Below are 26,906 nucleotides of genomic sequence, written 5' to 3'. Positions count from 1 at the left end.
AGCATTCTCCCAGCTGAATGTTAAGAAGGAACAGTGAAAAATCTGAGAATTCTGCATTTCACAAAATAACTTGGCCATGGTGGATTAGCCATGCTAAATTCTCCATTGTGTTCAGGGATGTGTAGACTAGATGGATTAGCCATGGGAAATGCAGGGTTACAGGGATAGAGTAGGAGTGGGTCTGGGTGGGATGCTCTTCGGATGGTCGGTGTGCACTTGATGGGCTGAATGTCCTGCTCCCACACTGCAGGGATTCTATGATTCTAAATGATCCACTAAAATCTGTCACATGCAGCTTCAGAATACAGGAAGTGATCTCATTGCCAGTGGCTGTAAAAGACAACAAACTTCTATGACTGGTGCTTCTTTCATGTTGTGGTTGTAGGAATTGTGGCATTTTGCAATTTGACATCCACATGCTGTATAATGGAAGTTCATTGAAACTGTCTAAAGAAAACTTATTACAGTTCTGTTCTGTCTTGACAGAGAGCAGCCAGAAGAAAAAACAAGGAGCTTTGCAAGGATTTCAGACTACTCCAGTGTAGAGAGTCACATCACTTTGCGGGTGCTGCACATATTCTGAGGTCTATTGGAACTGAAAAGGATTCTATTTCCTCAGCTGTTATCTGACCATACTGAGAGAATGTAGATCAATGTGCAGTATGCTGGCAGCAGCCAAATCACATCCATTGTCATTGAGCTACTATTGCAGACCAAAGGATGGCTTCTCCCTAACAAAAGCAATTCACCGATGACTTGGCTCATGGCTCCAATGTGCAACTCACAAACATTCAGGTTTGCAGTATGCATACAATGAAAGCTATGCGATGGAGGAGACCATTGGCATGCTGAAACAAGACTTGTTGCTCTGGAAGTGCCCTGCAGTACTCTAAAGGAAGGGTTCCAAGGTTTACAGTGGCCTGCATCTATACAATTGATGCCACCAACTGTAGGCTAACTTAACACCTGCCAGGCTCTCTTGATTTTGTGTTGAAAAGCCAGTCAACAGGGATGCTGGGATTAACTGTACACTGACTGAAACTTTAGAGATTAGAACAGAGAGATTAGAATGTACTGAGATTCAACTATGCAGGAGCCAGAGCAAAAAGATTTGTCAGATGGAAGTTCACCAGAGGGTGAGATTGAAAATTTGTTAGGCTACAGAGAGTCTCATTAGTGACGTGGCGAGAAGGAGGTGAATATCTCATCAAGATCAAATTGCCAAATTATTTCCTCTTCTCACTGCCTCTCTCTCCATCTCTATGGATGAGGGAAGGAGTAATCCTGCCTCAAGTTGAAATGGATCATAAAAACATAAGAAATAAGAAATAAGGGCAAGAGTAAGTAATTTGCTCCAATGAACCTGCTGTGCCATTCAGTAAAATCATTGCTGATCTGATTGTGGCCATTTTTCTGCCGGTGCCAGCTCCAACCCCCAAAAGAGAATAAGCCTTGATCCCTGTGTCGATCATAATTCTGATAAACTCGGTCTTCAATATATTCAATAATCTAGCCTCCATTGTTCTATGGAAAAGAGAATTTCAAAGATTAACAATGACCTGATTGAACAGTAGATTAAGCTTGAGGGGATGTTTGTATCTCCCCTCTTTGGCTTCTGTTTGCTTGCTTTTTTCTGCCCTTGCTGCTTCTAGTTTGATAGCTGTGGTAAGAGCTGTTCCCTCATAATCACGATTTTGTGTGGCATGTACAAAATTATTCCAATGTTTGAAATCCACTTAGGTGGGTATTGCAAGGCTCCACCTCCTGATTCAGTTTTGGATTAAAACTGATTCACATTCAGATTTGGATTAAAACTGATTCACATTCAGATCTATATTCAGAACGAAACAGGCAGCAGAAGCATTGCTGAAGAAAGCAGAATGTTCTGCAATATTCCTTGTGGTATTATGGCTCTCACCATTGCTCTTGTTTGCATGTGTGTGGTTTTCAAACAGGAGTCATCAGCTACTCATGTAGGTAACACTTTTTGTCGAGTCGCCTACCTTTGACTTGTTGTGGTGGGTCAAACACAGTGGCATAGAGGACTGCAGCAGAATGAAGGAACTGTGACTGCTGTCAACATAGGAAGTATTTATTTGCATAATGCACTGCCTATATTACATAGCAGCTGCACACTGAGGAACTGGAATCCTTCTTCATGCAGCTCACCACCCATATGCAAACCTCTTGACCAAGACGGCACTTAGTACACTTTACATTGGAAATGCACGGACATCTTGGAACTGTACCAATGTAGCATCTAATAATGGGTCTTACGTTGCTCAGGTTAGCCCTTAAGTTATCATCTATTCAAGTCTGAAGGGATTCCTGAGAACAAAGGAATATGTGATGGATAAATTAATTGAGTGAGAATTGATTATTTAAATGCAGGGAGCTAGTAATCAGTAGTGTTCAGTTTTTTGGAGGGTGGTTAGCTGAAATAAGTGTGGACACTGTCCAAAAACATTTATCAAATGTACATCAGTGGTAGGACAGGAAGATTGAGTCAAAATGAAAAGCTTGGAAAAGTGAAAAGATTAGCTATCTCTGAGAGTGAATCTTATGACCAATGGAAGAATTAAATAATTATGTGGATCGGGGCGACTTGTTTACTGAAGAAGCAATATGGAAGAAAAAAGTCTTTTTTATAATGGAATTGCAGCCAGATGATTTGAATGCAGATTGAATGTTTGATAAAATTTACCATAAAGATGGCTTCCTGATTGTTTATGAAATGTTGTTGGATTTTGAAATATTTAGGAAGACTGAGGATAGTATCATGCAAGATTACATAATGGAATTCTGTACATTGTTTGAAAGAATGCAAAAGTAACATTTGGAGTTTCTACAATCTGGGCTGACATTTAAGTTTTTGATCAGTGTCAAAGTATTGAGTATGGATAGACTTCCGATTTTGATGTGTGCTAAATTTGCAGATAAACAAATTGCTAGAACGAATGTTGGAAACATTTTTAAAAAAACTTAGGAATACATTCCTTTCCCGAAGTATTTGTAGCACAAAGGTGGCAATCAGGATGAAGGCAAAAAATTGAGGACTTAATATTAACAAGACTGTCTAAATATGAAATGGAAGCAAGCGTGTGAAAGGAGAACTGTAACTAATAGAAATTAGGTCAGAAATGCTATTGATAATTTTGAGAATAAAGAGAATGAACCTCAAAAATGCCCAGAGTGTAGACGAATGATATTCCAGGTTAAAGTCAAAGTACCATTAAGCCATGATTTATCCCAAATGCTGTAATAGAGTATTCAGTACTAAAAATGAAATGTAAAATTAAGATGATGATGAGATCCATATCAAAAGAGGACATTGTTTTGGTCTCAACAATCTTCGGCCAAGTGATGAATAAGTTGGTGACAGAGTCTTTCTGTTGTGCTGTATGAGACAGTAGTTTCATGGCTACAGTACATGCAAGTGGGTATGATAACATACCAAAATCATTGAAAAGTGATTATTCCTTGTAAAATAGCCAGAATCAATCATTTTATTAGTGCACATATGTTGTGTTCAGTGAAATACCATTGTTATTAAGTAGATTATCAATTAAGAAAGCACAGCTGATTTCTTCACTAAAGAAATTTAAAGAGGTTATATTGATATTGGTGTGGAAAGTTAGAAGACAAAAATCAATTATGTTAAAATTACAGAGGCAATTTGTCTCTCCATCCTCTTAAAATGTTAAATTTTCATAAGTATGCAGGACTAAGGGATGGGGAATGCAATAGATTTGAGATTTTTAAGAAGCACAATGTGACAGCTTGCGGTAGTCTGCCTTTAGCAAGAGATTTCAAAGAGGTAGTGGCTCTGGATTTAAAGGTAAACACTTAAAGGAAAAAACAAACAGTTTGACATTACATTTTGTAGAATTGGCAACCAAGTTTTCAGTCAACAACGATACATAGTAAACAGTCAAAAATAATTATGGCTAAGGTAATGCAATGGTCTAAATTTGTATGAACAGCAAAATTTCTCACTGATAATGGGGTGAATTTCCTCATAGTTAAATAAGACGCGTGTGTGAATATGAACATTAATAGTTTTGCATATGGCAGCAAAAATTCCTTTTAGCACGACATTGTCATATGTGGGAGAATGTACTTTCAGTGCAGTGAAATAGTTCTATTGTAAATGTAATATAATCATTTACAATGAGGAAAACAATGACACTAAAAATGACAAAGATAATTGAAAACAAGACTTTATTGATATACTATGGACAGGACTTAAGTATATTATGAACATGACTCATTGTTCAATTCATGTATGTGTTCATTTGGGCAGTACTCACAGAAAAAATTATAAGCATGCCCTTTCAACGTACTTTTAAGCTTTGAGTACAAATAGCAACAATGGAAATATCTCATGCCTGTGCATTTCAGTGTGTGCCATATACTACAAAAGGTGCATCAACAATCATGAATGTTACACTATTTACAATTTTCCTAATGTCATGGTGGGATTCTTTTCAAGTGTCAACAAACTTTTTTTTAAATAGCAGAATAAACTAATTGATTTCCACCAACTAATAGTGTGGAAGGACGTAACCTGAGATTATTTACTTGCCATCAATGCTTAATTAAAAAAATCCTATAGTCAATAACACAAGAACAGATTATTTGATTATTATCACGTTGCTACTTGTGGGAACTTGCTGTGTGTAATTTGGCTATTTAGTTTCCTACATGACAACAGTGACTTTGCTTCAAAAATACTTCAGTGCTTCATAACATCCATGGATTGCAATAGCAGTGAGGTTTCTTTATCATCACTTTTATTTATAGCCGTGGCAGTGAGCTGAAACTGACCCATTGATTTTGAACTTAATTGTTCAACATGTTAGGGACCTTTTCCATTGAATGTCAGTTTATTCCTCAGAGAAATTAACTGCAGAAACATGCTTCATACATTTGGTCACTTCCAATTGGCTTGTTTCAAGCATTTTAATGACATTCTAATGAATGTGCTGCAGATCTGTAATTTAAAAATATCAAGTATGTGACTATCTTGATGAGCAATGGACTAATTGCAACAACAAATAATCAGCAACTTCTAAAAATCATAATCTAGTCCAATTCTTGAAGTTGAAAACAAAATGAAACATCCTAAATGACTAAACAACTATCAGGCAAAAGATAAAGAATGTACTTTTGTTTCAGGGACATTACTGCTGTATATTCTCATGTCCAAAACATGAGACAACAGGGAGATAAAAATCTTTTACACATGAATACTTAGGATTTGGAATTGACTTTTTGACAGGGGAATGAATACAAAATCATTGCCTTCAAAAGAGAATGTAATGAATAAAGTGACCTCTATCATCGAAAAACTGCTTCTCAGGCTTAAAGCATGAATGAAGAAGAATCATGCCACCAACTGAATTATTAAAGAGAAGAACTCTCTAAAATAATCCTTCCAAATATTTTGCAGTATTTTAATGCTTTTTTTGAATGTGCGATCAATCAGGATTTAATAACTAAACACGTCAAAGAAAAGTAGTCTTACACAAAGTCTCCATGTATTTGACTACTCACAAACATTGTTACTTGAAATAGATCAAAATTACAGGGGTCTGGGGTAGGAATAGAAGAGAGATACTAACTGGACTGTTCTTCTAAAGTGTAGACACACACTTACTAGACCAAATGGCTTTGTTCTGTGCTGTTAGATTCTATGATTCTGTATCTCACAGTGAAAAGGAATGTGTGAATCTTTGGGGATGACAGAGCATGAGGATATTCCCTTGCTAGTTCTACTTTATGAGCATTATGTTCCAGTTTCAATTAATTTGCGAATGCAAAGCCAGAGAATAGAAAACCGATTCCAAATTTAGAGACCATTTAGTTATAAAGCAGGAAATACATTAAAATCAGGTTTTAATATATGTAATGAAAGTTATTGTTCCATCATGTCAGCTATCATCGCAAGTCTTGCTATTTTTACAATCTACAATGTTAGTCAGATTTTTGGTTCACAAATGCAAGTTTTAAAAAAATTATGTTACATATGCACAAAATCTAAAGGGCAAGAACATTAAATGCAGCTGCGAAACAAAGATTTTAAGTGAATTGGAAAATCAGTAGATTATTGATACTAACTCTGTGGATGGGTTATTTTGCAATTTATACATAGCACTGAGATGACTTATGGGCTATTTTATCTTCAGTATTTAAGGGCTGGGTGGACATAGGATGAAACTCTTTGAAAAATGTCGTATTATATTTATGTCCAACTGAACAGGTAGATACAGCATTGGTTCAACATTTCACTCAAATAACAATAAAACTTTCTTTTCTTTAAAACTGCAGCAAGTTTCAGCTTAGATAACATACTTAATCATGGAATCTTGAAAATAAGCATAATTTTTCCTTCTTACTTGAAGAGTTTTGTAAAATATTGTTTCAAAAACCTGTGTATATTTATGCAGGGTATTAAATTTCTTTTGTTATTTCGATAAGCTGACATTTGTCACTGATAAGTGATTCAGAGGATTTAAACATGAATAATGAAAAATCAGATCACCAACTGAATTATCATAGAGAAGAACTTTCTAAAGTAATTCTACTAATAATTTGCAGTATTTTACACATACTCAAATGTGCAAATATGCAAAATTTTAGGATATGATTATTTATCTTTTCAAAGCAAAATGCCTTTTCACAATATGTTATCAGAAAGAAGTAAAGTGATAATATTAATTATAATGTAATTGCAGAACAACTGCAGGAATTTTAAACAAATTTGAACACTTACAAACTATAATGAAATAGTGTATGGCACTTTGAGTAGTCTCTCACAGGTACCAATCCTTCACTCGTATCACTATCTTGTTGTTAAAGTAGCATCCAGGATGATTGGCCTTTTCCTGATTTTCTATTCATTTGAGTGAAAAAAGGCATAGTCAACTGCTCCCAAAGCAATAATATTGATTAATCTGGCAGAATTTCCTGTTACTGTTATGAATGATTGTTCAGCAACCAGGAGAAAATAAGACTGGTTTACAATCTTGGTGTTGATGTCATCTCAATCTTGGTGTTGATGACATTAGACTAAGTCTCGACTTGTGTAACAATTGCAATCTGTTAACCTTTTTTTGATTAGATTCCCTACAGTGTGGAAACAGGCCCTTCAGCCCAGCAAGTTCACACTGACCCTCTGATGAGTAACCCACCCAGACCCATTCCCCTACCCTGTATTTACCCTGACTAATGCACCTAACACTGTGGGCAATTTAGCATGGCCAATTCACCTAAACTGCACATCACGCTGTAAGTAATCTAATCTAATCTTTGGATTATGGGGGGAAACCAGAGCACCTGGAGGAAACCAACGCAGATACAGGGAGAACATGCAAACTCTACACAGTCACCCAAGGTTGGAATCGAAACTCAGGTCCCTGGTGCTGTGGGGCAACAGTGCTAACCACTGTGCCACTCCACAGAATTATTATTGCGAATTTATCTACAGCACAGAGTTCTGGTGTGCTTTAACACCATGCCATTCTTTTCATTCTATTCAAAATATGTTTTTCACCCTTTTCAATCTCAAACTATCTTACATGTGGTACTCTAGATTATTGCCTAAGCAAGATGGCATTCAAATAACATGTTCCTAGGGCTTTCCACTATTTAAATGAATCTGATTACAGGTTGTGGTATAAAGCACCCTTGCATATCTCATCTCTAATATTGACCTATGACTACAAAAGTTGCTTTAAGCAACTCTTTCTAAAACAACCCGTGTGACACAGGACGCTGCTATACCAGCTTATTGTACCACATGTTTCTGAATTAACTGATCATTTGGCAAAGTAATAAAATAAACTGCATTTATTTTTAAATTCTAGCAACTCCCAGAATAAACACTTGAGGGATTTTGAGGTCACATCTGTTTGTTATAAGAGAATAAATTCTGTACCAATTTTAATCTAGAGCTCATTTACAGATTGCAGTAGATTATGCCAACACTTATTACAGCACATATTTGGGAAAATCTACATATCTGCAATATCATCACGTTCATCTGAAGATTACAATGAAAACATTCATTTTAATTTTAATACTATTTTATACTTTACACTGATTAAATGTTTCATTACCATAAAATACTATTTGATTTTCCTACCTATCTATATTTATTGAACAACTGTTTCTTCAAAACACATATACCAACAAAATGAACACAAAAAGAAATAAATTGAAATCATATAATGCCTTTCAGGGAATTCTAAAATGCTTTGCAGCCAATGAAGTATTTTGAAGTGTAATCACTGTTACAACATAGGACATTATCGCCTGTATCAGTTTGACCTTTCCTCTCATCTCTCTTGGTTTATGTTGTTCCACATTCCTTCTAAATATACATAGTTACTTCAATTTGTCATTAACAGTATTTTATTGACTCCAGTTAAAGATTTTACAGTACAATTGTTACTGCATAATGAACATTGCAGCTGAGGATTTATAGCTTAATGGTTATTAATTGGATTACGGAAAAATTCATAACTTTTTTGGGGTTTTCATAGTGCAATACTGATTACAAATAAAGAACATAGCAACTACAAGGTCACGATGACAAATAATCTAAGATTACTTCTGGTATTAATATTGCCTTCCTAATCTTTGATTTTCACACGTTTCATCAATTCCTTGGAGCTTGAACTCACCTTGTTTCTTGTGTTAGGATCATGAATTCATAGCTTCTAAGTGGAACTTCGGGAAATAAACCCACATATAACTTCTCTTTGGTAAAGCATGCAAGCATATCAACCAGCCAGCCACTGGAACTTATTGATACGTATTTTGAAGTGTTGCTCATAGGATGAAATTTTAAAATACATTTCAAGACTTTAAGACATAGGATTAGAATTTAGGCATTCAGCCCACTGAGTCTGCTCCACCATTCAATCATGGCTGCTAAGTTTCTCCAACACATTCTCCTGCTTTCTCCCCTTGATATTCAAGAATCTGTCTATCTCAGTTTTAAGCATACTCAATGACTTGGCGTTCACAACATTCTGTGCCAATGAATTCCATAGATTCACCATTAACTGACAGAAGAAGTTTTGCCTTATCTCCATTCTAAAAGGTCTTTTCTTTACTCTAAGGGTCCCTTGGGACCTATCCTCTCCTACCAATGGAAACATCTTCCCAACATCTACTCTGTCCACGCCATTTTGGAAGCATTAATAACACTATTAGCAGTTAACATTTAACAACCAGCATTTTGTAGCACTTTTAATAATTTTGTTGGTAAATGTGTTTTGAAGAAATAGTTGTTCAATAAATATGGACAGTAGGAAAACCAAATAGCATTTTATGGTATCTGAAACATTTAATCAGTGTAAAGTATAAAATAGTATTAAATTAAAATAAATGTTTTCATTGTAATCTTCAGATGAACATGTTGATACTGCAGATATGTGGATTTTCCCAAATATATACTCTAATAAATGTTGGCACAATCTGCTAAAAGGTCCTAAATGCTTCACAGGAGCATGATCAAACATGAGACCAAGACAAAGAAGGAATTACAACGATGGATGGCCAAGTGCAAGTAATGGTGTAGAACTCGGGAAAATAACATATTGCAAAAGATTCAGCTAGTAGAATCCAAGTAGAGACTAATTGGTAGACGGGGTTAAGCAGAACTGGTTAGAGCTTGGCAAAATTAGTCCCCAGGAGATGAGGTATGTGGGAAAGTTGGTGAAAGAAGAGGATACAGCATTTGGATATTTGCACGTGAGGAGGTAGGGATGAGTGCCTTGGAGGACTCTTAGGAATTTGAGGAGACGCACAGATGGAAGTGGGCTTATCTAAATGAAGTAAAACTTGAGACATCAGCACAAGAACAGAATGTTATAAGAAAAGTAAAAGGCTGCACCATTGATTTAGATTTGGTAAAGTACCTTAGACGAGAGACATGAAAGGAGGCATGACTAGACAATAAGGAGGACACAACAGTGTTCAAGGAAAGTAAAGAGAAATACAAAAGATGGAAATACTAAGTTCACATTCAAGAAAGCAAATAAAACATACATGTAAAACATACCATACAACAGGTGAAAATATAGATACATATGTCCTCATCATAAATGGAGAGTAGGAAGGAAACAAGTAAGACTGCAAAAGAATGCACTAGCAGGTTAGCTTTAAAAAGGACAGCACATTCATAGGATGATTTAATTTACATAATCCATATGATTTCTACATTGATACCACCTCACCAACACACCGTTTTACTAACTTAAGAACACTAGTGAATGGCCTTAGACTCTTATGGAGGTTATTGTTTTCTAGTTTGACTAAATAATTGACAATAATGCTTAAGGGAAAATATTTAAAATAAGAATATTTTAGTCTATAGAGAGATTTATTTTAAAGAGTTATTTTCATTATTTAATTTTGCTAAAATAATCATACTGCCTTGACCAAGACTAAGTTTATTTTAGCTACAGTCCTCATTCTTTTCACACATACATACACATAAGCACACATATAAAATGTTATTCTCATGTGAAATACAACAAAATTATTCAAAGTCACAAAAATAATAAATTTCCATTATTTTAATTGCCTTCTTCTATTTGACAATTGTTTTAAGGAAGCAATAATTCACCAGATCTGCAGACTCCACTCTTATATCGCAACTCGTCCAGAAATAGCAACAGAACCCAGGGGCCATAAAAATGAAAAAGGACGAACAAGATTAACTATTAAATTCATATGTGAATGTCAAATAAATACTTCATCAAAAGTGACTCACTTGATATCTTTCAGAAGTAAGGCAGTTCTATATAAAAGTCCTGATTTTATGTGGTGCTGAGGTCTCGAGCTGCCCCTCTCGTTCTTCTCTGTCTCAGTCTGGGACTGATGAGAAGCAACAGGTGCCAGCTCCGGTAGAATCAAAATATCAGCCAATCCTGTGTGATAATCATCTACAACACAGTCACTAATGAAAGTAACTCTAGAATTGACGGGTAGGACTTGGAATGGCCTGGGATTGAAGTATGTATTATTGGCATTATGATCTTGAATTCTATCATCCTTTGGAACAGTTCACAATAAGAAAATCACTAGATGTTACTTTACTATATATTTTTTAATTTTAATTCTCTTTTCTCTCTTCTAGGGTTAATGTGATGAGCTCATTCTGAAATTGTTACAAAATATTTCCAGAAATTTCTGAAGCTCAAAGTCAAAATCTGTTATTCTAGCCATCACGACATGGGACTAATTGAAATAATTCAATTAATAGCATTATATAATGTGGTTTTGAATCTATTTTCCATTTCGATTCTCTTTTCAATCAAAACCAGATAGCAAATTTTGGATACTCTTCATAGTATATTTGGTAAAGCTCCAAAATTATTGCAAATTAATTCATTTAGACCAAAATGACACTAAGTCATGACACTCATTTGTAGAACTAGAGAAGGCACAATGGATCAAATGGTCTCCTTCTGTACCATAACAGTTCTGTGAAAATTCTGGACTTAGATAATACGAATGAAAAGTAATCAACCTTTTAATGCATTTTTGTCCTTTCCACCAAAATTAGCAAAGAGGTGAGTATGAATCCAATTGTAACAGAGGACTTGGTCAGCAAATTGAATTCTCCCACTCAGTACATTCTGTGCCTTTGCTTCTTGTTTTCTCCAAGTGTTGTTCAAGATGGAGGAGTAATCATTTGTCAATTGAGAGAGATTATTTACTCCTGAATATTTGTTTACACTTCAAGTTGTTTTCATCGCGTGATTCCATTCAGAATGTGAAGACATGATCTATTTATATAAAGGTCTTAAAAGTGTCCATCATACTTCAGGTCTCCCTCTTCAGACTCTGCTGGCATAGAAAATGTAAACATACCACAACTGAACAATCTTTAAAAAAAACAGTGAACAATAGGAGAGAATTGTTTCCTGTTTTAACCTTGGACTAGTGAAACACAATTTACAATAACAGAGACAAACCAAGCAGATGCTAGTGGAGGGCATTCTTAAAATAATAATTAATGCCTATCTGATTTGTTATTCCAAAAATACACTTGTTTTATGTCCAAAGTGTACATTACATAACAGATTAAATGTAATAATGCATAGCATGCAGTTTATTTAAATATAATACATGGATCTTAGAAACCCTACTTGCAAAAACATAACCCCCGTCCAAGAAGCCTAGCCCATTTCCTCACGCTATTGTCCCAGACTTACCATCATCAAATTATCTTCCCCTCCCCTCCACTCAGAATCTCTCTACCAAACCCTATTTGACTCCTCCATTACTCCTCATACACCATTGCATCTTCCCAAACATTAGCAGAAGGCATAAAACCTGTGTTTTCACTCATTTCCTCCTCATTGAGGAAAGACCAAACACAGACTGAGTGACCACTTTATGAAATACCTCCGCTTTGTAACAGTGACCCTGATAATTCTAGTTACTTACTATTTTAACAAACCATTAATCATAATAAAGTTCAATATCAAATTGCCAACTGTCATTCAAATAAAAGCAAAATGCTGCAGAGCTGGAAATCTGAAATAAAAACAGAAAAACTCAGTAGGTCTGGCAACATCTGTGAAGAGAAATAGAGTTAATGTTTCAATTCCAGTATGATGCTTCCTCAGAACTGGGATTTCATCCTGGGATGCTACACTGTTCCAACAAAGCTCGATGCAAGTATGGTAAAATAACATCCCAGTTTTCATTAAGGCATTTTAGCCTTCAGAACTCTACATTAAGTTCCACAACTTCAGAACTTGACCTCTGTCCAGTTTGACTACTACCTGTTCCTTCATACAGGCCATGGCTTGTTAGGAGGAGAGGATTGCAGATGTTGGAGCGTCGAAAAGCATTGCACTGGAAAAAGCATAGCAGGTTATGCAGCATCCGAGGATCAGGACAGTCAACATGTCGGGCATTAGCCCTTCATCAGGAATGACTCATGCCCTGTTTGGGCTTTGTTGGCTTTGCTTTCAGCAGAAAGGACCAATTTTCTCCCTTTGATACAAATCATTTATATCTATTTTACATCTCTATCTGTCCTTTACCACAATTGGTACTCTTCATAGTTTGGTTTTGGCACCATCACCATCTATTCCACTCTCTTCTCCTCCCTCTTTGAACATGGTAAAAAACCATCACTTTCAAGCTCTTCTCAGTTCTGAGGAAGCATCATACTGGAATTGAAACATTAACTCTATTTCTCTTCACAGATGTTGCCAGACCTACTGAGGTTTTCTGTTTTTATTTCAGATTTCCAGCTCTGCAGCATTTTGCTTTTATTTGAATGACAGTTGGCAATTTGATATTGAACTTTATTATGATTAATACACTACAAATCCTGAGGTAAAGACATAATAGGAGAGTGCAAATGATACATCAGTACTGAATACTTTTCCTCCTCGTCCCACATCACTCATGGAAGGGATAAGAAAAGCTTGTACTTGATTCTATTGAGATGGCGACAGTTCCATAACTCTATGCACCCCAGAAGGGCCCTTGCATTTGGTGTGTTCATTTTAAGGTAATTGGTGATTACTTCTGCTTCACAGAAATGTCTCTCCAATTTGCAAAGGTCAATAACATAGTCAACATTGTTTATGAACAGTTTACTTGTCTACTCATGTATTTCACATGCACTATCATATGATTGCAAATGCAAAACTAATACAACTGTCCGTTGAAGAGCCTTCTGTCACTTAGAAATGAAGCACACAGTTTTGGCCAGGAAACAGACAGAGAATCCTCACTACTCCAGGAGTGTGACCACAGCCATATTTCATTTATAGGTTGCATTTAGCACTTGACAGATCATCGAATACAACGTAGTTGTGCTCAATAGTGTAATAGACTCAGCCTCGACGTCAGGTTCCCTCCAAACCCCACATGTTCCTTTTTATCTAGCAGTTCCTGGACAGCCCATATGTACTGAACCCTATTATGTTCCCACCTACTACCTTAACTATCACTCCAATTCTTATCCTTCACATCCCTACAATTTATCACGCCCACTATCATGCAGCACAATCCCCTTGATGAGCCGCAGTGGTGGCAATTGCCTATCACTATACATCCCACAGCATCCCACATACATCCCACTATACATCCCACCAGCTCATCCTACTTACGCATCGATATCCCCATTTCACTGTCCTTGTACTCTCCATATTCCAGGTTGCTGCCTTGAGTCCCCAGCATTGAGTCACCCCAACTTCCTACTGTAGCAGGTACCCAGATATCCACCCATGAAATTCATTCCTCTGGTCCCCAGGACTCTGTTCCCTATGCTCCCCACACTGACTGACCTGGACATATAGCCCTGAATGTAGACTGTTCGGCCCCTGTCCAATCTATGTACATCTCCCCAACTAACAATCTGCTGAGCCCCTGATTGGCTCCACTGAATCTGTGGTCCACTCCCCAGTCAGGAGATGAATGAAACCCCTGACCCAGATGGCCCCGTTGGGACATCTAAACATACGAAAATCCCTTGACAGATCCTAAACTGATCTTGACTAACTGTACTGGCCACCCGCAGCCACCACCACACCTCCCCCCACTCCCCAGCCTGACTCAACTCTGACTGACAGCCGCTCTCTTTGTTTTTAACTGAGTACTACTCACTTTTAACTTTGAGACACAGCCATTTGATGGGTTTGCTGTGTGAGTTGCTGACACATGTTGTGGGTGTTGTATTGATGTTGTGTGTACTGTGCAGCAACATGGTCACTCTCTTGACTGATCACTAATATTCCTTCACAGCTGTGCAGTTGCACGGCCACACTCAGCATGCCAGCACCATGAAGACCTCTGAAGGATTGTAACTTTTAAGGCAAAGATAGATTTTTGAACAGTAAAGGAATTAAGTGTTATGGTGAGCTGATGAGTCCATGAAAAGATTAGCCATGATCTTATTGAATGGCAGAGCAGGCCTGAGGGGCTGGATGGCCTATTCCTGTTCCCATTTCTTATGTTATGTTCTTATGATCATCTTAACTGATGACTGCTGACAACTTGGGGAGGGGGGGGGGGGGAGGACGTGGGATAAAGTGCTAAAAGGCAAGGTGGGGTTACTGCAAATATTCAAGTAGACATTAATGAATTAGTGCTAAAAAAAGAAAGAAGCCCGGAGATGAAACCTGGTACAATCTGTGCTAACAGGATGCCTGTTCAGCACATAGCATCTTTGCAGTAGCATCCCAGTTATTGCTGTGCACACCACAATGCAGCATGACAGTGCAGAGCATATTGTAATGGACTGGAGAGGTGCCATGATGGTGTAAACAGGCTGACATGTGTGGGATGCCAGTGTCTGTGAATGTGGAGTACATGCAGTCACTGCCTATGAGCATGCACAAGATGTTGGTGCCAGGTGTCTAGGTTCAAGATCTGGAGGAACAAGTGGCAAGTTGGTGTTGCCAAGAACCTGCAAAGACTGTCATCTTGTAAATTCTTGCGCCATGTACCATCTATAATAGTGTAATGGGAAAGGGCATGTTAATGAGACAACATTAAGTAATAATGAAATTATAATCTCCACTAAGAGGCCTGTCACCATTCACTTGTTTCAACCTGCAGAACTTAGTTAGAAAATATGACTTTTTGCTCTTAATGTTGAGAAAGGCCTCACATGACATCTCATGCAATTTTAGGAAATCTGCCACCATATCCCATATCATTCAGATTTCACTGGTAGAAAGTGTCCTATCACCTCTGCACATTTCTGAGAGATAAAACACATCAAGCAATACCAATTACCATCTGCTTCTACTGGGTAAAGTAAATTTATCAGGTGTATGTCTACATAGGTGATCCATTTAAGTGGCCTTACATTTTAGACCATTGCTATAATATGGTACTTTGAAAAACAGTAGAACGTGTTATTGCAAGTCCGAACAACTTCAAACGTTGTTGTCTTACACAATGAAAATATATACAGGATGTATAGAAGTGATGACAAATAGTTATGGCGTAACATAAATGATAACTATCTCTGGATGTTGCTTCAAAGTCTTGGATGTTTTTAGGTTGTAATGAAATGTTAGTTGCTTTGTTTGATTGCAAAAGTTGTGATGGGAATATTTTCCATAGGTATAAAAATTAGCTTTTCAGAAGTATTTATTTTGGAAAAGCACATAGAGGTGAGGAAATTTGGGGAAATAAATAACTTATCTTGAAAACTGTTCATATTAAAGAAACGATGCTGGAGGTCTTAAAAATGATAAATGTAGTTAAATCCCCGGGACCTGATCAGGTGTTTCCTAGAACTTTATGGGGAGCTAGGAAAGGGATTGCTGGGTTCCTTGCCGAAATATTTATAACATCAACAGCCACGGGTGAGGTACTAGAAGACACTTGGTTAGTGTTGTGTCTATATTTAAGACTGGCTGTAAGGAGAAGCCAAGAACGATAGATTGGTGAGCCTTATGTCATTGGTGTGTAAATTGTTGGAGGGGATTCTGAGTGACTGGATTTACACATATTTAGAAAGGCAAGGACTGATTAGAGATAGTCAACATGGCTTTGTGTGTGGGAAATCGTGTCTCGTTAACTTGGCATTTTTGTCTATATGGACTTCAGCAAAGCATTCAATATGGTTCCAAAATTGGCTTGAAGGTAGGAGACAGAGAGTGGTGCTAGAAGGTTGATTTTCAGACTAGAGGCCTGTGACCAATGGTGTGCCACAAGGATCTGTGTTGGGTCCAATGATTTTCATCATTTATATGAAGGATTTGGATGCGAATATAGGAGGTATAGTCAATACGTTTGCAGATAATACCAAAATAGGTGATATAGTGGACAGTGAAGAAGATTATCACAGAGTACAACGGGACTTTGATCAGATGGATTTTAATGTACATGTGCGATGTTACATTTTTGTAAGGCAAACCAAGGCAGGACTTTTATAGTTAATGGTAGAGTTCTGGGGAATATTGCCAAAACAAAGAGACCTTGGGATGCAGATTCCTTGAAAGTGGAGTAGCATGTAAACAGGGTGATGAGGAAGATATTTGGCATCCTTGTTTTCATTGATCAGAATATTCAAGTGTGGAAGTTTGGATGTCATGTGGTGCAGTGGTAGCTTCTGTGCTCCAGATCAGGAAGGCCCAGGTTCAAGTCCCACCCACTCCAGGTGTGTACTATCATCCTTGAATGGCTTGTTTAGAAAAACAGGTTAATAAAAACAATTATTTTTAAGATGTTATTGGTGAACTCACTCTTAGAATACTTCCTACAAGTCTGGTCACCCTTCTATAGGCAAGATATTAAACCTGAGAGGATGGAGAAAAGATTTACAAGAATGTTGCAAGACTTGAGGGTTTGAGCTATAGGGAGAGGATGAATACACTGAGGCTTTTGTCAGAGTCTGAGGGCTGACCTTATAGAGGTTTATAAAATCATGACTGGCATGATAGGGTGAATAGCCAAGGTCTTTTTCCTAGGTTGGGGGATTCCAAAACTAAAGGGCATAGTTTTAAAATCAGAGCTGAAAAATTTTAAAAACACCTGAGGGGTAACTTTTTCACACAGAGGGTGGTGTACGTATGGAATGATCTGCCAGAAGTGGTGGTGGCGGGTACAATTACAAATTTAAAAGGCATCTGGATAGGTATTTGAATAGGAACGGTTCGGAGGGATTTGGGCCAAATGCTGGCAAATGGGACTAGGTCAGATTGGGATGTTTGGTTGGCGCAGACAAGTTTGACTGAAAGGTCTGTTTCCATATTTTATGACTCTATAACTTTGACAACGCTATATCTGTGTCAGCTCTTCACTCAGCTAATGTTACAGCCAAAGCAGAAAACTCTTGACTTTAAAGCATAGAAGGCAGCTTTTAATCCTAGAATTTTTTTCAAACCAACATGTTCAGTCATGTCTTGATAAAATTCCAGGGTAAGTAGCAGTTGAATTCACACCTATAGGGACACTACAACCACACACAAGACCTGTCACCAGTAAACCTGTTAAGTCATGTTGGACAATTAACATTCTGTATTGATTCAGGTACAATTTTTGACAAATACCTGTAATTACTCATAAAATGTCAACACTACATCTTTCTGCCTTGAGATCCAAAATAATTCTCTTGTCTGTAGCAATTACATTCTTCCTCAGTAATTTATAAATTCGTTTTATTTTTCTTCTTATAGAAGTGATTGAATGTAGGGTACTTGTTGTTGATAATACTGAGTTTCACTCTTTCGGTCAGGATTTGAATGATTTAATTAAAAAAAACAGCTGAAATGTGCTGAGTTGTCAGTTACATCCTTGGAAAAAAAGATTCCTCGTTATTCCTTACAATTTATTCCAAATGAGTAGTTAGGTTAAGATATCCAGTTGAAGACATGGGTTTGTATTGTTTTCCTTACTTGTATGGCTGCTAGCAACATTTTCATAGATTTTGAAGTATTGGCTGATTATATTTTTCAGGTAAGCTTTTGAGTATAAAACAGGTACCCCAATAGATTGAGTACAAAGGAAATCAGTGCAGGGGATGGTCACTAGAAGCAGATGACAATTGGTATTGCGCAATGTGTTTTATACCTCAGAAATATGCAGATGTGATACAATATTTTCTATGGGTGAAATCTTCCCAAGACCTTGGAATGATTTGGGATATGGTGACAATTTGTGAGAATTGCATGAGATGTCATGCAAAGCCTTTCTCAACATCAGATGCAACAAATTATATTTTCCAACTAAGTTGTGGATGTAGAGACAAAATACTCGCCCGTGAGCTGGGAACACAGATGGTCTGGTCCCTTCGGAATGGAGGATAAAACTGAGCTTGACAGTGGCAAGTTACTGGAAGAATGGAAATATTTCAAACTTACTGAATAAATGTTTTTGAATATGTAATTAGCAGGTTAAAGCTGGGAAGAGGGTATTTTCACTGGCTGAGTGAATATCTCGAACTCAGGACACAATTTCAGTTTAATCACACACCATTTAGGACTGAGGTGAGGATAGATTTTTTCATCCAGAAGTCTATGAAACTTCCTCTTTCCTGAGTACAAATGATCAAGTATACTCACTGAGTTCCATAAATTCATGAAAAAGAGCACAAAGGCAAAATACAAAGGATGCTGCAAATCAGGAACAAACAGAAAACCCTGGAAATATTCAGCGCTCTGGCAGCATCTGAGTTAAATATTTCAATTAAGGTGCTGTAACCTTTAATCCTGAGGTGTGTGACCTTTCATCAGAAAATTGAGCACGGTGTTGAGCTTGAAGATGAGCCACGACCTTGTTAAAAGGTGCAGGGAGCTCGAGATTTCTGTTTGGACTGCTGTGATTTTTTTCCCTGAAATGAAGTAAGTTGAAGGTGGATTAATTTGTCCATTTGGTGGTGTGGATAATAACGATTACAAGACAGGGAGAAACACTGACCAGAGTGAATCTCTGAGTTCACCCACTGGAATATTGAATTCATGGAAAAACAGCAAGCACCCAGCCTGATGCTTTGGACAGTTAGAGGCTGAAGCTATTTTCTGACAGTCGGTAATAAATAAGAGATCTAAGAGTCGGGCGACCACACTGGAACTCCAGTCCCTCATTGCCTCTTCCTCCCTTCCGCCATTTCACTCCAACCCACGAAAACTACAAAAACAAAGGCCGCAGACTCCGATAAAACTTCACTTCCGTCGACAACCAACGACGACACTTAAAATAATTTAAACTGTCGGCAGTCGTTAACGTTTGAGACAATATATCGGTATATACATTTTAAAAAATAGAATTGAAACTTAAATAAACACCCTGCAATCCCAACGATGAACGACTACGTTTTTTAAAAAAAAATTAGAATTTAAAAAAATTCTGCGGCAGAGTCGGTCGGTTGGATTTGAATTTTTTTTGGTCGGGGGGGGGGGGGAGGTGAAGGAAAAAGCCGTTAAACTGTAGATTGGGGGTGGGGGAGGGGAGGCGGGGGCGTGAAGGACCTTTTCCCATGAGGCGGTGCGGCCTCCCCGGCCGTCGTCTATAAATAGCCCCGCCCCACCGATTGCTGCGTCACAGTCGGTCCGACTGCCAGACGCTGCGTGTGAGGCAGTAGCTCGCTCGCTCTCTCTTTTTTTCCACAAAAAAAATTTCCAGACCAGCGTGTCCGGCACGGCAGAGCCTTTCACCTGGTGTCCCGTGGAGGAAACCCCTTTAAGGCCGGATGGTCAAGACCTCCCTTCAGCGCATTTTGAATAGTCACTGTTTTGCTAGAGAGAAAGAAGGAAACAAAATGCCATCCATGACGTTTAGTAGTAATACTAGTACCGAAAGGTAGGGGGTTTTCTCCGCTTCGAATAACAAAAAAAAAGACAAACGCGAGGCGAGATTGGCTTCACTTTCTTTCACACCCTTTTTCTTTAAGCTCTTCTCTCTCCTCCAGATTAAATACCCGCGATTTCTGTACACCAGGTGTAATAAGCCAAATTTTCGCACAACAATGCGGTTAAGAAAGTGGTTTTGCGTCGACGGAGTTCTTGATTTTTTTTTCCCCCTACCCGTGTCTATTATACGAATTTAAATCCATAGACATTTCCTCCACAGAAACGAAAGCCTATCACAACCTCCACCACCCCCCCCCCCCCAAAAAAAAATTCTATAATCTCGATCAGTTATTTCTAATCATCAAGGAGCAAAGTTAATGGGTGGACGCGAAGTGTAAGGTTCGTAAAATGGCGACTGGGTTTATTAAGAGGGGGGAACAGGGCCTAGGGTTGATTTTTTTTTCTCTCTCACTCGTCAAGCTGTGGACAGATAAATAAGAGGTTGGGAAATTCCCCGGAGGATGTAACTCTGCTGAGTCGACGTGGTGCCTCTGATGGTTGGAGACTGGGAATGCAACAGGAAGTTTGCACTTTCTCTCTCTCTCTCTCTTTCTCTCAGCGCCTGCCCATTGCTGCCAGATCGCAGGAGGCCTCAGCCACGCTTTTCACCACGTCCCCCTCTGCACCACTACAGTGCCATTTGGGAGAAATAGAAGGATAGAAGAGCAGTAGCATTAATGTCCATCTTGATACTTTCTTCCACTTTTTTAAAAATAGGACCTTTTTATTTTGGACAGTTGGGTAAAAATTACCCAAATAAAATGTTAAGATAGTTGGCTGATCTACAAGGCCAAATTGGTTATTTCAGCTCTATATCAGCACAGTAATTTAGTAGTTTGTTGTAATTTCAATGATTTTGTTTCTGCCACCTTTATTTGCTCTAATACAACAGAATTGGGTGTGTAAAAATTGGTTGCTCCTTTTGGATCGACTTGTTCAAACTTATGCTGACTCTTAATGCCATGCATCATTCCTCTTTGCTGAGAAAAAAACAGCAATGTGATTATACTTGAAGCAAAAAAGGAAGATTGTCTAAATCAAACTGTTTGTAACTAGTTGTAGTTGAGCTGCTTTGTGTTCAGACTGAATTGATATTTGGTATAGATAGTTTGTTACAGGAACATGAATTTCTAGTTTTTGTTTTTTGAATTCATATGGTGAAATTGCACTAAACCCGGTTTTATTTTAGTCCCAGGCTGTCATCCAGTTGCTGTCGTAACCCTGGTCCGGGGCCTCTGTGGTGTTCCTGATGTCCCTCACCCACCCTTGAAGATCCCAGGTGGGCGAGGGAATGGTCAAAGGGATCACAATCTTGCAGCTAACATACTGTATTCAGTAAGTATTGAGCTACTAAGCTGCAAAATTGACAGCTAAACTTTGAATTCTTCTCCAGGTGCAGTTATCTATTCTGTATGTCTAATTAAGGGAAGTTGCTACGAGAGTAGGAGTTTGAAAGTAAGGGATGATTTTTATGGGTTGAGATTGGAATTGAGCTTGAAGAGCTTTTTGGCTTGGGTATATTTGTAGCTTAAGTTGATGGAATAGATCAGTTGTAATTGCCAAGAAAGCATATGAAATTTGAATGCTGGTAGTTTGTACCTTTTAACAGAGTCAGAGATGTACAGCATGGAAACAGACCTTTCGGTCCAACCTGTCCATGCCGACCAGATATTCCAATCCACACTCTCCTGCCAGCACTCGGCCCATATCCCTCCAAACCCTTCCTATTCATATACCCATCCAAATGCCTCTTAAATATTGCAATTGTCCAAGCCTCCTCCACATCCTTTGGCAGCTCATTCCATACACGTACCACCTTCTGTGTGAAAATGTTGCCCCTTAGGTCTCTTTTATCTTTCCCCTCTCACCCTAAACCTATGCCCTCTAGTTCTGGACTCCCCCACCCCAAGGAAAAGACTTTGCTTACTTACCCTATCCATGCCTCTCATAATTTTGTAAACCTCTAAGGTCACCTCATGTGTTCTTTGACTGCAGGCTAATTAGAGGATGACTGCAAGTGCTGCTTTTGCGTATTTGACAGTTGATCTACATATGATTGTAATGGCTCCCAGCAATCCAACATCTTTAAACATTGTTATAAAATATTTATCATATTCCCCAGGATAATCGGCTGAGTGTAACAGAAGATTTGAGTGCAAATGGCAGGACTAAAATTCTCCACTTTCAGTCCAAGCTTACTGATGCAAGAATTGCTCACTGGAGAGCAGTACTGAATAACAACAATCTGTACATTGAACTCCCAGGTGGAGTCTTGCCAGAAGGAAGCAAAGAAAGGTATGTGGTACTGTACATCATTAGCTCAGCAAATTGATCATGTATGAAAGTTTCCTGTTTAGTATTTGCTGGGTCAAATATTCTATGGTTAAGCATTGGGTGTTGTGTTGAGTTAAGTGGCTCTTTTACTAACCAGTTGTCATTGTAATAAACCAGTAATACGTGTATTTTCGATCACTCCTTAGAGCTAAAAATAGGCTACGTCATTAGTTATTCAGTTTGTTTTATGCTGATTATCTTACCACAAATTTCAGTGGAACCTCTACCTTGAGTTGAAGTTCTAGTCTCAGACAGGACATCATGATTACACACAGGTCTGGCGTCAGTTAGCTAGTTGGCTACACAGCTGGTTTATGATGCAGAATGATCCCAACAGTGTGACTTCAATTTCAGCACTGCTAAGGCTACCGTGAAGAACTCTTTGCTCTCTCCCCTTGCTTGAGGTGTGGTAACCATCTTGTTAAGCCTCTCCCCGTTCTTTAATGAGAGAGTATCCCCATGATCCAGTAGGGTAATGGCAGCTTTACCCTTAAAAACCAGTGGGTATTTTCAAGCACTATTTATGTAATGTAAATGCTAATATAATGTTAAAGTAATTCAAACCTTTTCCTGTTGGTGTTTCTTTATTGAAGAATAAATCCAGCATTTTACTGTTTTTTTCCAGTTTTGCCATCCTGCTTGAATTTGCAGAAGAACATCTTCAAGCTGAGCATGTGTTCATTTGCTTCCACAAGAACAGGGATGATCGAGGTAATTGAACAGTGTTGATAGCATCTGTGGCCCTTAATGTGCATTTTCGTATGGCAACCATTTGAGTTAGCCCCATAAGTAAGCAGTCTGTCTAATATGGCAACATTATTCTAGTGTTGTCATGGGTTTCTCATTCACTTAGCTGGAAATCCAGACCGTTCTCTGTATCCTCCTCCCATTGTTAGCTTAACATGGAGTTGAAATTTTGTCTCAGATTTTATCCATGAACAAGCGACAAGAGTAGGCCGCTTTGCCCTTCAGATGTGCTCCACCATTCAGTAAGATCATGGCTGATCTGATTTCAACATCAACTGTACATGCCTGTGTACCCCTAATCTAAAATCAGTTTACCTTTGCCTTAATATTATTTAGATTTTGCATCCAGTCTTTTGTGGAAAGGAATTCATAAGGCACTTTTTATCTTTGAACGTGTGACCCCTTCTATCGTTTTGATTCAGATGATACCTTTAATTGACGGTCAGACTAAAGTTTCTTGAGATGAAATACTGAAGTTAGCAATTAACCTTTGCAACTGCACGTCCCAAATTAAGTTTTAACTTTGATTGGGTAGCTTTTACTTTTGGGGTGTTTGGAGAAGCCATTGGTTGTTGTGAGAACAAATATTCTTTTATTCAAATGTTTCAGTGACGCAACAATGTTGAACTAGCTGAAAATCTCATCTTTTGATGCTGTAAAAATCCAAGTGCACTTTCCAGATTCGAAGCTTACATTTCCATTTTATCTGCAGTCTTCACTGATTAGTGCCAGCTTATTGGTCTAAGGCGAAACTGCGCAATTTTAGAATTGATAGCTCGTGACCATGATTCCAAATGTCCAGACAAACAACTGCACTCATTCACTTCCTTGCAGTATGCCATTTTCCATCAACCTGTAGACTGTATTGCAGAACTTTTCTTCTTGGTCAATGACCATAGTTGTACATACAGATCATTCTGCTATAATGTGACAGTTTTTCTCCAACCACAAGCTGTAGAAAATTACATTATGGAAAGCTGCTTTAGAAAATCTCTCTGTATAATATCACTAACAGGAAATTGCTATATTGGTTCAGTAGAAAATCTGTTATCTGAGCAGCGTTCTAAATTCATCAGTCATGTTATAGCCAATTGCACTGATGAAATCTACATTGTAGTAGAATACCTGTAGTATGAAGAGAAAGGTGCATTAGCAATACAAGTAAGGTCTGGGCGGCTTCCTTAGCATTGTCTTGCAATAGTAGTTCCAGTGATTTAAGTTCAAAATTGAAATTAGTGGTGGTTCTTCTGTCCACCATTGTGTGCAGAAATGGAAAACTGCTTGGCTGTTTGATGTGCAGTGGAATGTGATTGGTTAAAAGGATAATCTGTAACACCCTTGTTTTAAAAAAATCTACAATGCGAGAGCTCAAGCAGAATCTTCAGTGTAGAGATTTTGGACATTAGAATTTGATTTCAAATAATACAAAATAAAATCTGCTCTAATTGGAGTGCATCAGGTGTCTGTTTTCACTACCTAAAACTCTAACTCTAAAATGTCAAACTGTTAACTATCTTCATCTGAAGGATAGGTATTCATTGAATATAACAATTTTACATTAAGGTTAGGGCATAAATTATTTGTAAAGTTACCAGAATGTGGCTTTTATTTGAAACTCCTATTTTTAAAAAAAAAGTTCTTGGTGGACAGATCTGAATAAATTAGACTTCTGATTTGGACAGAAAGACCACTGTCAAATTTGGCACAACAGCTTCAACTCAGTAATGTAGTGTCATTGCTCTTGGATGACTGCATCTTGTCTGGTTTGTCATCTGAAATGGGTCATACACACACTCTAGTTGCTCATCGTGAGTGTTGAACTTATGGTTTTAAAAGTTTCCTTATTCAGCCTTCAAAGGAAATTACTGAGCTGGGTTAAGTAGAATTTGTGTATGCTTTTAACCATCTTTGCCTTTTTAAAATTGCATTTGACTAGAAGAAATCCTTAAGATTGCCTGGATTCTCTAAATTAGTCATGGCTTTGTAAAGCACCTTCTACATAAAGACCTAGAATATTGTGCTCCGAGCTAACTTCAGTGTTTCTAATTTTGAAACTTGCAGTTTAATTAATGATTAAACTGTGACTATTTCAATCAGCTAGTTTACGAAATGTTTGCAGTTTTCTGAAAACTTGCAGAGTAGATAGCTTTTAGTTCATGTATTGTAACAAGGGATCCAAAGTCATTGGCTGAGATTAGATTGTGGTGAGAATAGAAAGAAATTGAATAGTAGAGGTAGATTATAAAGCTTTCTTGAATATTCTCCATCATTGAAAATTTATATAGATGGACCAGCATCTTTGACCAGCAGTGTCATCACATAAACTAAACTGAAATGACCTCTCTAAGCTATGCAGCTGCTACGAGGCTCTGAGCATAGTGGTCGACATGTCAACAGCTTGCTGTACTCACTTCTGCTTATGGAAATTATCACCACACAGCCCTCAAGGACCACATGAACAAAATTAGTGGGGGAGGGCTTCTGAACAGTTGCGAGCAAACCAAGAAGTAACAAACCGATTTTTACTTCCTGTTTTATCGTCTAGGGACATGTGTAGGCGATTAATATTGAAGTTGAAGATGAAACTATAATTTTGGATTCTATGGAATAGAGAAATTTGATTTTCAGTCTTGACTGTTTAAAATGTACTAAACAAACATTTTTGAAGGAAATTGCACTTTACCACAGCATAACCTTTTCGTAAAAACTGGCATAAAGAGTGGAGGTTTGAGTTGAATCAGTGATTTATTTCTAACTGGATCATTCACTGAAGTGGGATATATTTGAGTACAACTAAAAAATTTCCATGTTTGTGTATGCGAACATTTGCTGAGTAATGGTGAATATTGTCAGCTTTGTCTTTAGTACAAGTTAGGCTGAAGAAATTATTACTTGCATGGAAGTATTAACTCTTGTTTTTAAATTCCAGCTTCACTGCTTCGCACATTTAGCTTTCTTGGCTTTGAGATTGTGAGACCTGGACATCCCCTTGTCCCGAAAAGACCAGATGCTTTCTTCATGGTGTATACATTTGAAAGAGACTCATCTGATGAAGAATAAACTTGTGCTTTTATCTTGCTCTCCTGTTTTGGGTTTTTTTGTTTTGTTTGTCTCATCTGTGAAGGTATATTGGTGAAATTCTGTCTTATCTAGCATTGCAGCCTCAGGAGAATCTTCAGGTTCAGTGGTGATTGGTTGGATAATTTCACTTGTACTGTATCTCAGTTTGCATGTTATGATTATAACAAATAAATTGCTCACCATGAAATTAACTGCATACACGTTTTAGTTTTGGTTGACATGTTGCATTCATCTTAAATAAAATGTATTTTTACTGTTGAAGTGCTTAGTTTGGAGTGAATAAAAAAGTTTGACCATCATTGTTTCAGGCCGCAAGGCTTAATCTATCCCTTCAACCTCTCCACCCCTTCTCTCCCTTTTGAAGAGATTCCAGTACCAGTGGAATGGGGCCAGTAG

The 26,906-nt window shown here is 37.8% G+C and overlaps 2 protein-coding genes across 3 annotated transcripts in view; one reads left to right on the top strand and one right to left on the bottom strand.

Annotated features, from left to right (window-relative positions):
• Positions 1 to 19,797, bottom strand: part of LOC140494663 (uncharacterized) — a 58,307-nt gene extending 38,510 nt beyond the window's left edge. Inside the window, exons 1-2 of one of the 2 annotated variants that reach the window (XM_072594096.1) lie at positions 19,201 to 19,797; positions 10,787 to 11,862 (exon numbers count right to left, since the gene is read on the bottom strand). The gene's annotated coding sequence lies outside the window, so the exon portion shown is untranslated. Of the gene's footprint in view, positions 1 to 10,786; positions 11,950 to 19,200 lie in introns of those variants that run through there. The other variant, XM_072594097.1, reaches the window with a different exon arrangement.
• A 229-nt stretch (positions 19,798 to 20,026) lies between these two features.
• On the top strand, positions 20,027 to 26,771 carry oaz1a (ornithine decarboxylase antizyme 1a). The gene is given in 6 exon segments (XM_072594094.1): positions 20,027 to 20,298; positions 21,538 to 21,595; positions 21,597 to 21,683; positions 22,471 to 22,643; positions 23,308 to 23,393; positions 26,359 to 26,771. Coding segments are annotated over 6 exon segments (645 nt in total). The 5' UTR covers positions 20,027 to 20,188; the 3' UTR covers positions 26,490 to 26,771.
• Positions 26,772 to 26,906: the final 135 nt, after the last annotated feature.

This window comes from Chiloscyllium punctatum, chromosome 24 (assembly GCF_047496795.1).
Source record: "Chiloscyllium punctatum isolate Juve2018m chromosome 24, sChiPun1.3, whole genome shotgun sequence".
NCBI lineage: Eukaryota > Metazoa > Chordata > Chondrichthyes > Orectolobiformes > Hemiscylliidae > Chiloscyllium > Chiloscyllium punctatum.
This window is presented reverse-complemented; position numbering and strand designations above follow the sequence as displayed.